This window comes from Chlorocebus sabaeus, chromosome 27 (assembly GCF_047675955.1).
Source record: "Chlorocebus sabaeus isolate Y175 chromosome 27, mChlSab1.0.hap1, whole genome shotgun sequence".
Classification (NCBI taxonomy): Eukaryota; Metazoa; Chordata; class Mammalia; order Primates; family Cercopithecidae; genus Chlorocebus; species Chlorocebus sabaeus.
In genome coordinates, this window is record NC_132930.1 from 41,219,356 (window position 1) to 41,232,901 (window position 13,546).

The 13,546-nt window shown below is 43.5% G+C and overlaps 1 protein-coding gene across 3 annotated transcripts in view; it reads left to right on the top strand.

The window, feature by feature from the left end:
- The first annotated feature begins 49 nt into the window (after positions 1 to 49).
- ZBTB49 (zinc finger and BTB domain containing 49) overlaps positions 50 to 13,546 on the top strand; it is a 32,143-nt gene continuing 18,646 nt past the window's right edge. Inside the window, exons 1-4 of one of the 3 annotated variants that reach the window (XM_073012506.1) lie at positions 62 to 161; positions 8,419 to 8,510; positions 9,728 to 9,898; positions 11,758 to 12,863. In XM_073012506.1, coding sequence (XP_072868607.1) covers positions 9,747 to 9,898; positions 11,758 to 12,863 — 1,258 coding nt within the window. In that variant the 5' untranslated portion in view covers positions 62 to 161; positions 8,419 to 8,510; positions 9,728 to 9,746. Of the gene's footprint in view, positions 162 to 8,418; positions 8,511 to 9,727; positions 9,899 to 11,757; positions 12,864 to 13,546 lie in introns of all 3 variants that reach the window. The other 2 variants (XM_008017910.3, XM_008017914.3) reach the window with 2 other exon arrangements.

A 13,546-nucleotide genomic window follows, 5' to 3' on the forward strand; every position in this document is an offset into this window, starting at 1 on the left:
CCCCCAGCGGAAGTGACGCCATCGGAAGCAGGAGGGCGGTTCCGGCAAGCCAAGGGGGCGTTGTCGGGATGGTTCCGCGGCCGGCGGATCCCTGCGAGCGCCTCTGAGGGCAGCTGCTGCAGGTGAAGAGTAGGCGGCGGGGCAGAGAGCGGCCTCCGAGGGTAAGGTGGCCGGCCTTGCGAAGGCATGCAGGGCTGGCGCTGGTGGGAATGGCCCGGAAGGAAAGGGAGGCCGCGCGGCCGGAGGTGGCCCAGAAGGGCATGGACCCGCTGTTCCTTCCGCATCTCAGGGGCACTCGAGGATACCGGGGGAGTTGGCGGCTCCTGCGAGAGTCAGCGAGCATCTGCTCTGTGCCCGGCATCACAGGGGACGCGAACTGAGACCCAGAAGGCCAGGTTCCGGGCCTGGGAGCCGGGCCTTGGAGCCGGGCCTTCTCCCTCGTGCACCTCCCTCGGCCTGGAAACCCCACCCGCGTCCTCTCATCTCCAGGCTTTGCGCGCTGGAAGCCAGCCCGGCCCGCCTCTGCTCCGCGCTGCCCATCTCTCGGCTCCTGTTTCCTTCCGTCCACGCTGTAGTTGAGAGTAGCGCTTAAGACGGCAGAGCCCACAGCCTAGCTCAGTCTGATGACGGTGTGGCCTCTCTGTGCCTCAGCCCCGCATCTGTAAAGCGGGTATCATAGCGGCACCTTCGTCGCTGGAACCTTGTCGTATTTCATGAGTTGGTGGTGCATGTAAATCGCTTAGACTAGTGGCTACCACTTAGTAAGTGTTCAATAAACGTTAACTATTGCTCCGCCCTTAAAACAGGGTCTGGCATACAGTGGTGGTCACTAGGTGTTTGTTGCTTAAATGAATGAATGAAAGTTGAATGGAGGATCCACAGAGTATTGTGAGAAACCTTCACTCCCAAGGTGTGTGTATGTGGGTGATGAGGAAGGTTTCACTCTGAAAGTGAGCAGTGTTGGGCCTGGAATAGAAGGTGTATTAGTTTGCTAAGACTGCAAACAAAATACTGGGTGACTTAAACACAGGAATTTATTATTTTCTCACAGTTCTGGAGGTTAGAAATCCAAGATCAAGGTGTCCTCAGGTTTGGTTTCTTCTGAGACATTTCTCCTTGGCTTGCACTTGGCTACTTTTGCCGTGTCCTCACATGGTCTTTCCTCTGTGTTTTCACATCTCTGGTGTCTCTCTTTGTATCCAAATTTCCTCTTTTTATAAGAACATCAGTCAGGTTGTAGTAGGGCCCACCTTAATGGCCTCATTTTAATTTTATTACCTTCTTACAAGCCTGATCTCCAAATACAATCACATTCTGGGGTGCTGGGGGAAACAGTTTACCCATAACAAAAGGAATTCATGAGAATGGACAAGGAGGGAAATATTTTCCAACAGAAGTGACAGAATGGCCAAGAGTGCTCAAGATGTTTTTTGTGTTCAAGGCACATATGTGTACTTCAGTCTTGTTTGTGCTCTCCTACTGTTTTTGGTTTTGTTTTGTTTTTTCATTTTGTCCCCCTGAAAACTCAAAGAGGGTGAGCCCTCTCATTTTTTCAGTCTGGCAGACTTAACTCACATTTCAGCATAGATGTGTCTTCCAGAAAGTTTTCCCTGACCCTCCCTCCCAAATTAATTTCTGCTTCCTCCATGTAATAACTCCGATAGGATACAGGGCTGGGTGCGGTGGCTCATGCCTGTAATCCCAGCACTTTGGGAAGCCGAGGCAGGCAGATCACGAGGTCAAGAGATCAAGACCAGCCTGACCAACATGGTGAAACCCCGTCTGTACTAAGAATACAAAAATTGGGCGGGCGTGGTGGCGCACACCTGCAATCCCAGCACTTTGGGAGGCTGAGGCGGGTGGATCATTTGTGGTCAGGAGTTCGATACCAGCCTGGCCAACATGGTGAGCACCGCCCCCCACCCGCCATCCCTACTAAAAATATAAAAATTAGCTGGGTGTGGTGGTGCCTGCCTGTATTCCTAGCTACTCAGGAGGCTGAGGCAGGAGAATCACTTGAACCCAGGAGGCGGAGGTTGCAGTGAGCCGAGATCACACCACTCCACTCCAGCCTGGTCGACTGAGCAAGACTGCGTCTCGGAAAAAAATAACAAATAACTCTGGTACAGTGCGGTGATACTTGTTTTTCCCACTAGACTGATGCTTCATGAAGACATGGATGACCATATCTGATGTGTTTGCCATCGTACCTTCAGTGCTTAGCGCATAATGGGCACTGTAAAGTTAAGTGAATGATGGAAAACTGAGACACAGAGCCTGTGGAGGGCAGGGAACACACCTGTTCCGTTTGTCAGCATTTCCATCCTCACGACAGTCTGTTGCACGTATTAGGCACACACAAAACCTGTACATGGTCAGGTTTTCTGTTTAACTGAATTGGCTTTCCCGGTGTGATAAGAGTCAGCATAAAGCTATGACAAGACTCCAGGTTTGTTTGCTTCAAGCCAGTGCTTTTATGAGCGGGGTAGATGTGAGGAGCTACGAGTAAGCCATTTGGAAAGTATGATGATGGTCTGACATCCTTAGGAGGCCTCTAAGGTAAGCTTGATATTAAGGTGTGTGAACTGTGGACCCTTGGAGAAGTAATCTATGAATGGCTCTGCTGAAAAGACATCCACAGATTCTATCCAGTAGTGTTTGACCTGTTGGTAGAACTGAGAGGCCTTTGCTCTAGGAGTCCTGTCTGCAGGTTGAAATTCCATTCTGGCTGTTTTCTTTAGAAGCATTTCTTCGTTCACATTGATCTAAACTTTTTCTTATTTCTTTTCCCCCCATATTTTCATTTTTTAATGCCGTTCATACCATCTTTCCACCATCACATTCCTCGTATAGATTTGTAGCTTTTAGAACAAGAAAAAACCTCTAAAAGAGATCATCCAGTCTGGTTGGGGCCTCTCCATTTTTATAGAGGAAAAACTGAGGCCCAGAGTCTCTTCCATCCAGAAATATGTATTGAGCCCCTACTCTGTCGAAGACACTCTGCTATGTACCAGAGATACATTGTTCAATAAGACAGATGGAGTCCATGTCTTCACCACAGAAAATTTTTACTGCTTGTCACCAGGTGAGTTAGTCGCAAAGATGGAAGAGAACCTTGTGCTCCTTCTGTCACACTATAACACCTTGTGTAGCACACGTTAGTCCTGAATTGTGCAGTTCCTTAATGCAGTGCTTGTCTGTGGGATTACCTGGACAATCAGGCATAGGCAGTAGACTGAAGAGGCAGCTGATTCTGATCAAAGGAAACAGTGGTTATGAATGTGGCTTTGGTGTCAGTTTCCCTGGCTCTGAATCCCACCTCTGTCCCTTACTGCTTACCTATTACATTTTAGCTGTGTGACCATCTTCTCTGTACATGGTCAGGTTTTCTGTTGCTGTGTAACACACTACCCCCAAATTTAGTGACTTAAAAACTTTTTTATCTCATAATTCTGTGGGTTAGGTATTCCGGCAGATGTCAGCTGAGAAATTCTTCAATTCTCTGTGGTGTCAACTGGGGTCACTCAGTGGCATTCAGCTGAAGGAGGGGCCAGCCTGCAGAGGTCAGGATGACTTTCCTGGGAGCCCGCTGAACCCTTCTCTGTCTCCATGTGTTCTCTCCAGTTGGGCATCTTACAGGTGGCTCAGGCCTTCCATAGCCACTGTTCCGAAAGATGGGAAGTGGAAGCTGTTAGCTCTTAAGGCGTGGGCCTGGGAAATGAGCACAGCTTTGTAAGCACAGAATCAGATTAAGGCAGAGTCTGCATAGGAGGGAAGGAGACCTAGACTCCACTACCCCATGGGAGAATCATCAGAGAATTTGTGGCCGTCTTAAATCTGCCAAATTCCTCATTGTCCTCACCTGTAAAATGTGGATAATAGTAGGACCTATCTTACAGTAAATGAGTTAATAAGTGTAAAGGGTTTACAGTGCCTGGCATCTAGGAAACATAAGTATTTGTCATAATCATTACTATTATTAGGTATGAGATACATTTTTGTTTATAGTTATAATTTACAGAACACATAAGAAATGCAAGATACAATTTTTTTCCAGACCTTTTTATAACCTTATTGGGATTTCCAGACCTTTTTATAACCTTATTGGGGTTTCCAGACCTTTTTATAACCTTATTGGGGAGATACAGGATTGACATCATGAAGTAATTTAGGGAACTATACAAAATGATATGGAATAGTTATTATTATTATTATTTTGAGATGGAGTCTTGCTCTGTTGCCCAGGCTGGAGTACAGTGGTGCGATCTCGGCTCACTGGAACTTCGACCTCCTGGGTTCAAGTGATTCTCCTACCTCAGCCTCCAGAGTAGCTGGGATTACAGGCATGCATCACCACGCCTGGCTAATTTTTGTATTTTTAGTGGAGACAGTTTCGTCGTGTTGGCCGGACTGGTCTCGAACTCCTGGCCTTAAGTGATCCACCCATCTTAGCCTCCCAAAGTGGTGAGATTGCAAGCATGAGCCACCACACCCAGCCTATAATTCTTATAGTAAAAGTAAATTGTGTAACAGTTAATTCATCATAACTCTGGGGATCGTTCCAAATAACTTTTTCCTTTATCACTTCTGTAGAGCTAGAAAATGTCTAATTTTCTAATTAGGTGTCTACCTAATATACCTAGACATTTACATTTGTATAATTAGACAGTTTTACCTAATTTTAACAGTTAAGTCTGTGGAGGAGGGTTTCGTGTGTGTGTGTGTGTGTGTGTGTGTGTGTGTGTGTAAAATGTCTTTTTTCCCATGTGAAATAGCATAGCATAAAAGCATAGACTCCAGTGTTTAGGGACCAGGATTCAAATCCTGCCTTTGGCACATAATAGTTGTATGATCTTGGATAACTGACTTAAAGTCTCCATATCTCAATTGTTTGTCTTGTAAATGGTGGTAATTGGGTTCTTATAGAATTGTTCCAGTTAATGGATGTTGTATTAATCCATTCTCACACTGCTATAAAGATACTACCTGAGACTGAGTAATTTATAAAGGAAAGAGGTTTAATTGACTCACAGTTCCACATTGCTGAGGAGGCCTCAGGAAACTTAAAATCATGGCAGAAGGTGAAGGGGAAGCAAAGCACATCTTACAAGGCAGCAGGGGAGAGGGAACCGGGTAGGGGGGAGCAGGGACTGCCAAACATTTTTAAACCATCAGATCTGCTGAGAACTCACTCACTATCCCAAGAATAAGAAACTGCTCCCATGATCCAGTCACCAACCACCAGGTCCCTCCCCTGACATGTGGGGATTATGGTTTGGTGAGAACATAGAGCCAAACCGTAACAGATATGATATGCTTAGCGCAGGTCTGTGGTAAGTAGTCAGTAAATGATAGCTAAAAATAATGATAAACTTAGAAGCATTTTCAGGCAACCAACTTGGCAGGGGTGGGTAACTGATAACTCACTTGGCTGTTACTAGCTTTGAGGATTCAGCACTGGGAACAGTGTTCACCACCTACCATCATGCCTTTCTTTCTATACTCTTGTTTGGGGCAGTACCTCAGTGTTGCTCTTTGTCCCAGTTTTCTCTGAGTCTCACTTTGCTCAAACCAGATCATGCCAATACCGCAAACTCTACATATTAGAAACAAAGCTTTCCATAAAGAGATGAGGGGAATCAGAATAAGGTCTAGATTTGATAGGTGAGGTGATGGGGGATGAAATTTAGAGACTCTACATTGAAGGGACATGCCGTTGAAGAAGTTTAGCAGAGAGTTGGAGATTGGAACTGGTAGCTGAAGCTAAAGTTTCAAATTTAGGAGTTGTGTTAGAACATATGAAAGCCAAGAATGAAAGTGATTGTCAAGGGAAAGAGGAGAGGGCTATAGTGCTGCACCTTAAGGAACATCAACGTTTGCAAGGCTTGAATGAGACAGGTATAGCATAGGGATGGGACAGATCAGGGACATAGGAAGAGAACCAAAAGAGTTCTGGGAAAGGAGGGATTTCAGGATGGGAGTTGGCAGACCACACTGCCATGTGTGGCAGGAAAGCTGGAGAGGATGGTTGAGGACTGAGGAAAGGTCATTGTTGGGAAAGTCTGTTTCAGTGGAGTGAGTGGCAGCAAGGTTGCAAGGTGATATGGTTTGGCTGTGTCCCCACCCAAATCTCATCTTGAATTGTAACTCCCACAATCCCTACCTGTTGTGGGAGGAACCTAGTGGGAGGTGATTGAATTATGGGGGTGGGTCTTTCCCATGCTGTTCTCATGATAGTGAATGAAATCTGATGGTTTTAAAAATGGGAGTTTCCCTGCACAAGCACTCTCTTTGCTTGCTGCCATCCATGTAAGACTGACTTGCTCCTCCTTGCCTTTCACCTTCTGCCAAGATTGTGAGGCCTTTCCAGCCATGTGGAACTGTAAGTCTAATAAACCTCTTTCTTCTGTAAATTGCCCAGTCTTGGGTATGTCCTTATCAGCAGCATGAAAACGGACTAATACACAAGGTGAAAAAGGAGTCATGAGAAAGTAAAGTGGTGGGTGTAGATAGCTGTTTTGAAAAGCATGAAAGAGAGGCCTGTGATGACTAGAGGAACCTAGGTGGAGGGCTTTGTCGTTATCCTGTTTTAGTTTGTTTTCATTGTGGGGCAATGTCGGCGTGTGTGTTTGGAGGAGCAAGCAAAGGTCAGGGTGAAGCAATGAAAGCTTCACTGATGGAACCAGGTTCTAGGGGAGGCAGGAAGGCTCAAGGGGAGAGGGAAGGTTCATCTTGGGAAGGAGGAGGCACGTTTCATCCCGTGAAGCTTAAGGTAATAAGGGAGGGGTGAGTGGGAAATTTGGAACTGAGAAAAATTTAAGGCACTATGCTTATCAAGTTTTACATGTGTTCAACTTTCTTTTCTTTTTTTTTCTTTATTTTTATTTTTTGAGACGAGAGTCTCACTTTGTCGCCTAGGCTAGAGTGCAGTGGCGCAATCTCAGCTCACTGTAACCTCCCCCCCGCCCCCAGGTTCAGGCGAATCACCCGCCTCAGCCTCCCCAGTAGCTGGGATTATAGGCACTCGCCATCATGCCTGGCTAATTTTTGTAGAAACAAGGTTTCGCCATGTTGGCCAGGCTGGTCTCGAACTCCTGACCTTAGGTGATCCGCCCACCTCAGCCTCCTAAAATGCTGGGATTACAGGAGTGAGCCACGGCACCCGATTGGGTTCAACCTTCTTAGTGAAGTTAAAGTCACAGTCATTTTTATGAGTGAGGGAAAAAGACATGGTGGGAATTAAGACACTGGAAAGATCACAGAGGAGCAACCCCAAACCCAGAGCAGGTTAAGAATCGTGGGGCTGGGTGCAGTGGCTGAGCCTTTAATCCCAGCACTTTTGAGAGGCTGAGGTAGGCAGATTGCTTAAGCCCAGGAGTTCAAGGCCAGCCTGGGCAACATAGCAAAAACCCATCTCTGCAAAAAATGTTTTAAATTAGCCAGGTATGTTGGCACACACCTTTAGTCCCAGCTGTGGTGAAAGGATCGCCTGAACCCCAGGAGGTTAAGACTGCAGTGGGCTGTAATTGCGCTACTGCACTGTAGCCTGGGTGGCAGAGCTAGATCCTGTCTCAAAAAAAAAGAAAAAAGAATGGTGGGAAAGTAGGTGACAGCTCAGCTGAGCCCTGATCTGGAAGGTGGGAAGGTCAGGTATGAGTAAAGTATTCCCAGGACAGAACAAAAGGCTTTTAGAGGAGAGCACAGGCAGAGATCTGCAGTCCGCCTGCTCAGAATCACGGAATGCCTGTGATGCAGTTACCAGGCTCCACTATAGACTGCCAGAACAAAATCCTGGGATGTACCCAGGAACCTGCATTTTTAACAAGGTCCCCAGGTGATCCTTATGGATGAATACAGAATCCTTCCATATGCCAGACACTAGTCTAAATGTTACTGCAATAACCGGTGAGAGGGTAAGGACAGTGGGTCACAGAGAAGTCATTTGCCCAAAGTCATATAGCCAGTGAGTGGTGGAACTAGGTCTCTAACCCACTGGCCAAGAACATAGCTGGTTTGGGGAGCTACTAGTAGTTCATTTTGGCTGCCACATACTTGGAGTAATGGGAGATAAGTCTAAGTGAGACATAAGGGGTGTGTTGAAAAGCTTAGATTTGGGCTTAGTGATGTAGTGACTTTTTCAGCAATGCTTAAGTACTGAGAGTAAAGGCAAAGAAAGCAGATGATGACTTTTTAGATTTTTAGTACCATACTGCCTTCTGTTTTTTTTTTGTTTTTTTTTTTTTTTTTGAGATGGGGTCTCTCTCTGTCACCCAGGCTGGAGGGCAATAGTGCGATCATGGCTCACTACAGCCTCAACCTGCTGGGCTCAAGCAGTCCTCCTACCTCAGCCTCTTAAGTAGCTGGGACTACAGGCACGCACCACCATGCCCACCTAATTTTTGTTCTTATTTTTCATAGAGACGGGGTCTCACTATGTTGCCAGACTGATCTCAAACTCCTGGACTCAAGTGATCCTCCTGCCTCAACCTCCCAAAGTGTTGGGATTACAGGTGTGAACCACCACGCCTAGTGCAGACTGCCTAACCTTCATAGTCTTATCCCAGTCTGGTTCCATTTCTTCCAACTATTTCTCTTCCATAAATCATCCCCTACTAGATTGTGCCCCTAGACGTCCAAGACCATGGCTTTCTGGCCTGTGTATTCCAGTGTCTAGCCTTAACTATTTGTTTAGTTGTGTGTCATGCACTTTCGTTGTGTGTTTCCCTCACTAGAATTTCAGCTGCGTGAGAGTGGCGACCTGGCGTGTTTTGTTCATTGTTGTGGCCCTGCAGCCTGGACACAGTAGTCAGTTGGTGAATAGAGGCTGAAGGATGAAACTTGCGGTGTCTACATAATGGCTTCCCATCTCATTTGGAGTGAGAGTCAGGGTTCATAACAGGGCCCGCAGGCCTGGGCATGACCTGACCCTCTGTCCCCTCTTGGATGTCATCTCCTACCACTCGCTCAGCCACACCTGAGCCCAGCAAGCTCCTGCCTCAGAGACTTGGTGCTTGCTGTTCTTTCTGGCCCAGGTATCTACACAGCTCCTTCCCTTCCTTCAGGCATCTGCTCACGTAGCCTCTTAGAGAGGCACAAAGGCAAGAGTGAGGGGACCTGCTGCTTTACGATGCCTCTTATATCATTGTCTGGTGATAGGTATTTTGACCATTACCTTATCTCCCAAATTAGGCTCCTAATTTCCGCAACTTCTATTCAGTGACCTGTGTACAGGTGTTTGATAAATATGGATTTGATCTTATCCAGCTGGCTTTTCTTTCACCTTATACATCTTTATATATGTATATTTTATGTTTCATTTGACATATTCCTAAGTAGACACAGAGAAGTACATATAGTATTAATATGGTCATATTCTAGATTTGTACTGTTTAGATTCTGTGGCTTTTAAAATATAAGTTACAATTTCAGTCCCTTAGCCACATTTCAAGTGCTCAGTAACCATGTGTGGCCAGTGGCTACTGTATTGAGCAGTGCAGATACAGAGCATTTTCATCATGACAGATAATTCTGTGGAACAGCTGTGGTCTAGATGCCTCAGAACCAGAGGGAGGTGTGTGTGTGGGTAGGTGGATGTGCACACACGCATGTGTATGTGTGATACTGTGATGGGAGAGTGAAGCACAGATCAGTCAGTGAGTTTTAATCCCATTTAGTTTCCAGTGAGGTCCTTAAGAATATCTGTCATATCTGTGATTTTTTGCTGTAGGTCACTTGAATGGTTGAACATGGACCCTGTTGCTACCCACAGCTGCCATCTCCTCCAGCAACTGCATGAGCAGCGAATCCAAGGCCTGCTTTGTGACTGTATGTTGGTGGTAAAAGGAGTCTGCTTTAAAGCACATAAGAATGTCCTGGCGGCATTCAGCCAGTATTTTAGGTAGGTGTGTTAGACTTCATTCTCCTAGCTGTGAATTAAGGGTAAAGCTCTTTTAGTATGGAAGTATTCATATTTTGTTCTCCTTGGATTTCACTGTATTTATCTTTTATGGCACGTTGGATTTTGTAGGAGTTGTTTTAATTTTTAAGTTTGTTAATCGTATTTATTATTTTTGCTTTTGTGTTTAGAGTAACCTGAAAAGAGGCTCTTAAGTAAAATGAGTTTGGTATGATTGAAAGTATTTTGGTTCTTTGTCCTTCATTTTAATAATTCTGGTTAATGTCAGTCTTCTACGTATATTTCTTATCCTTTCAAGATAAAACGATGGACGAATTAAGTTCCTGGTCAGAATTTTTCTGTGATAAGGAATCAGAGGGGAAAACATATTCTGTATGTTGGATTTTTCTTTTCTTTTCTTTTTTTCTATATTGAAGCATTTTAGTTTTTGTTGCTCATTTGAATATTCTAAGAAAACCTTATAATCATTTTGGCTTATATGAAATATTTGTTTATAAATAATGAATAATACCAAGAAGTTGTATTTCAGCTTATTTAAACATTATTCTGTATTCCCAGCGACTCAGGAGGCTAAGGTGGAAGGATCCCTTGAGCACAGGAGGTGGAGGCTGCAGTGAGCCGTGGTGATGCCACTGTACTCCAGCCTGAGCAACAGAGCGAGACTCTGTCTGTTAAAAAAAAAATCGTTAGAGTTAAGTGATTCTGCATAAGTTCATTTTGTCATTAGCAGGTTTATCTCTCTTTAAATCCAAAGTCTCTCTTTTTAAAGTACTCTTTGTTTCCAAAATGCATACCATTTTACTGCTATAGTAGACAACATGGGACATGATTTGCTCCTTCCTTGATAATCCTGAATCATCAAATTGAGTCTCAGTTATTGTATAGGCCACATTACACATTGTAATGAATCAGCTTCTTAAGGTAGGTAGCAGGTTTTGTTCCTGTGAAAAATGATCGCAAACTCTTCGTTTGCTATCACGTATTTTTTTTGTGTCTTCCCAGGACAATTAAATTTTGATATTGTGATACACAGGCTGTTTTGCACTTAAAAACAGAACTGAAGGCTGTTTGGGGGAAATAGGTGACTGTATGTGACAAAATGTCTTCAACTTACTTACCTGAGCTTATTATTTCATACATAATACAAATTTGTTCACCTGTGACTTGGCTTGTACCCAGAATAAAGTGCCTGGGCTTTAGGGTGCCTTTTGGTATTCATTAACTCTTAGGATTTTTCTCACTGTTGGTTTTTGAACCACTGGGTGGCTGAAAATCCTAACAGCCAAATAAATTACTGGTTACAAAAGAATGTATGTGGGGGGTTGGTTTATTCTAGCTATTTTTATTTTAAGTTTTCTAGGCACTTAGATGTGGAAATATTTAGACTAAATATGAAATGTTGAAAAGTGTATATTCTTTAATTTTGTATACTCTATTAGTATGTATTTAATATATATGGATAATTACCTTTGAAAAAATGTTTAGAGCAATCTTTTATTTCTTAGATCATATTGGGAATTATCTTAGAATCTTCTTGATTTGTGGTTTATCAGTCATATTACTGTATGTAATTTTTTAATGTGTAAATTTGAGTATATTTCAGAAATTTACTTTGAGATCTGTTTTGAAGTCTGCATATCCAATCCACTAATTTAATTCATCTGAATTATTTAGTTGGATGGTTTGCCAGATTGTTTTAAAGGATTAAAACATACTTATGTTAAAAGTCTTGACATTCACGGAAGGATAGTATTTTTTGATATTAATATATGAATGTTATTTATAAGAAAAAGACAGTATGAATTTTTGACACTGTAAACAGATATTCTTTCTTTTACCAGGAGCCTCTTTCAGAATTCTTCAAGCCAGAAGAGTGATGTTTTTCACTTGGATGTTAAAAACGTCAGTGGCATAGGGCAGATCCTGGACTTCATGTACACTTCTCATCTAGATCTTAACCAGGACAATATACAAGTAATGCTGGACACAGCACAGTGTTTGCAAGTTCAAAATGTTCTGAGTCTGTGTCACACATTTTTAAAATCAGCCACTGCAGTACAGCCACCTGGCATGCCTTGTAATAGTACATTGTCTCTGCAAAGCACCCTGACCCCAGATGCCACTTGTGTTATCAGTGAAAACAACTACCCCCCTCATTTACTGCAGGAATGTTCGGCAGATGCACAGCGTAATAAAGTGTTGGATGAATCGCATCCGCATGCTTCACCATCAGTTAATCGTCATCACTCCGCAGGTGAAGTCTCAAAACAAGCCCCTGATACTTCAGACGGCAGCTGCACACAACTGCCTTTCAAACAGCCAAATTACTATTACAAACTCAGAAACTTTTACAGTAAACAGTACCATAAACACGCAGCTGGTCCCAGTCAGGAGCGAGTTGTTGAGCAGCCTTTTGCTTTCAGCACCTCCACAGACCTTACCACGGCAGACAGCCAGCCTTGTGCTGTCAGTCATTCCGAATGCATCCTGGAGTCTCCTGAGCACTTACCTTCTAACTTCCTGGCCCAGCCTGTGAATGACTCTGCCCCACACCCTGAGTCAGACGCCACGTGCCAGCAACCTGCCAAGCAGATGAGGCTCAAAAAGGCCATTCATCTGAAGAAACTCAATTTCCTGAAGTCACAGAACTCCGCAGAGCAAATATCTGAACCCAAGTCAGATGATGGTTTGACAAAGAGGATGGAATCTGCTAGTGAAAATACCCTAGAGAAAGCTAGCAGCCAAAGTCCTGAAGAAAAAGAAAGTGAAGAAGTCGTCAGTTGTGAGAATTTTAATTGCCTTAGTGAGACGGAGAGGCACGAAGACCCGGCTGCGCTGGAAGACGAGTCCCAGACACTTCAGTCCCAGAGACAATACGCGTGTGAATTATGCCGGAAACCTTTTAAACACCCAAGCAACTTGGAGCTTCACAAACGGTCTCATACAGGTAACTGATTCAGTACTCACAGGCAGAGGGAAGGACGTGATGCGGATGCTCAGACACCACTGGCTCTTCTTGTTTTTGTAAGAAGTTTTGCTATTGCTTGATGTCATCGATGATTTTAAACAAAATAAGGGAGATTAGCTACTTTTTGTTTTATATTTTTGGTGATGCATCTGACTTAAAGTTTTGTAAATGGTTTTATAAAGCCACTTTAAAAAGGTGCATACTTTTTTTATTTCAACTCTATTTTTATATGACAAACCATCCATCTGTAAAGAAGTGTAGTAATTTTGGTGCACTCAGAATTTCAAATTAATTCTAAAATGGATTAGCTATATTTAGCTGTCTTTTTAGAATTAGATTAAGCTTATTTTTTGAAAGCATCATGAAGGTTAATTTAGACTAACATAATTTACTTTGAATAATTCTAAAAGTTCTCTTGGAAGGAATTTGAGTGTCTAATTTTTAAAATTCTGATTTGGGAGTCAGGAAGTAAACTTTTTAATAAGAATCAGCTTTAACCATTTGATATTCTCAAAAGAAAATTCTTCCAATTTAAACATTGACTTTTCAAAGTTTTATTATCTTAATTCATGCCTCTGTCTCTTTCCCAAAAGATTTTTTTAAGGTATACTGTCTCTCTCTCTCTCTCTCTCTGTATATATATATGTTTATATCTATGCACA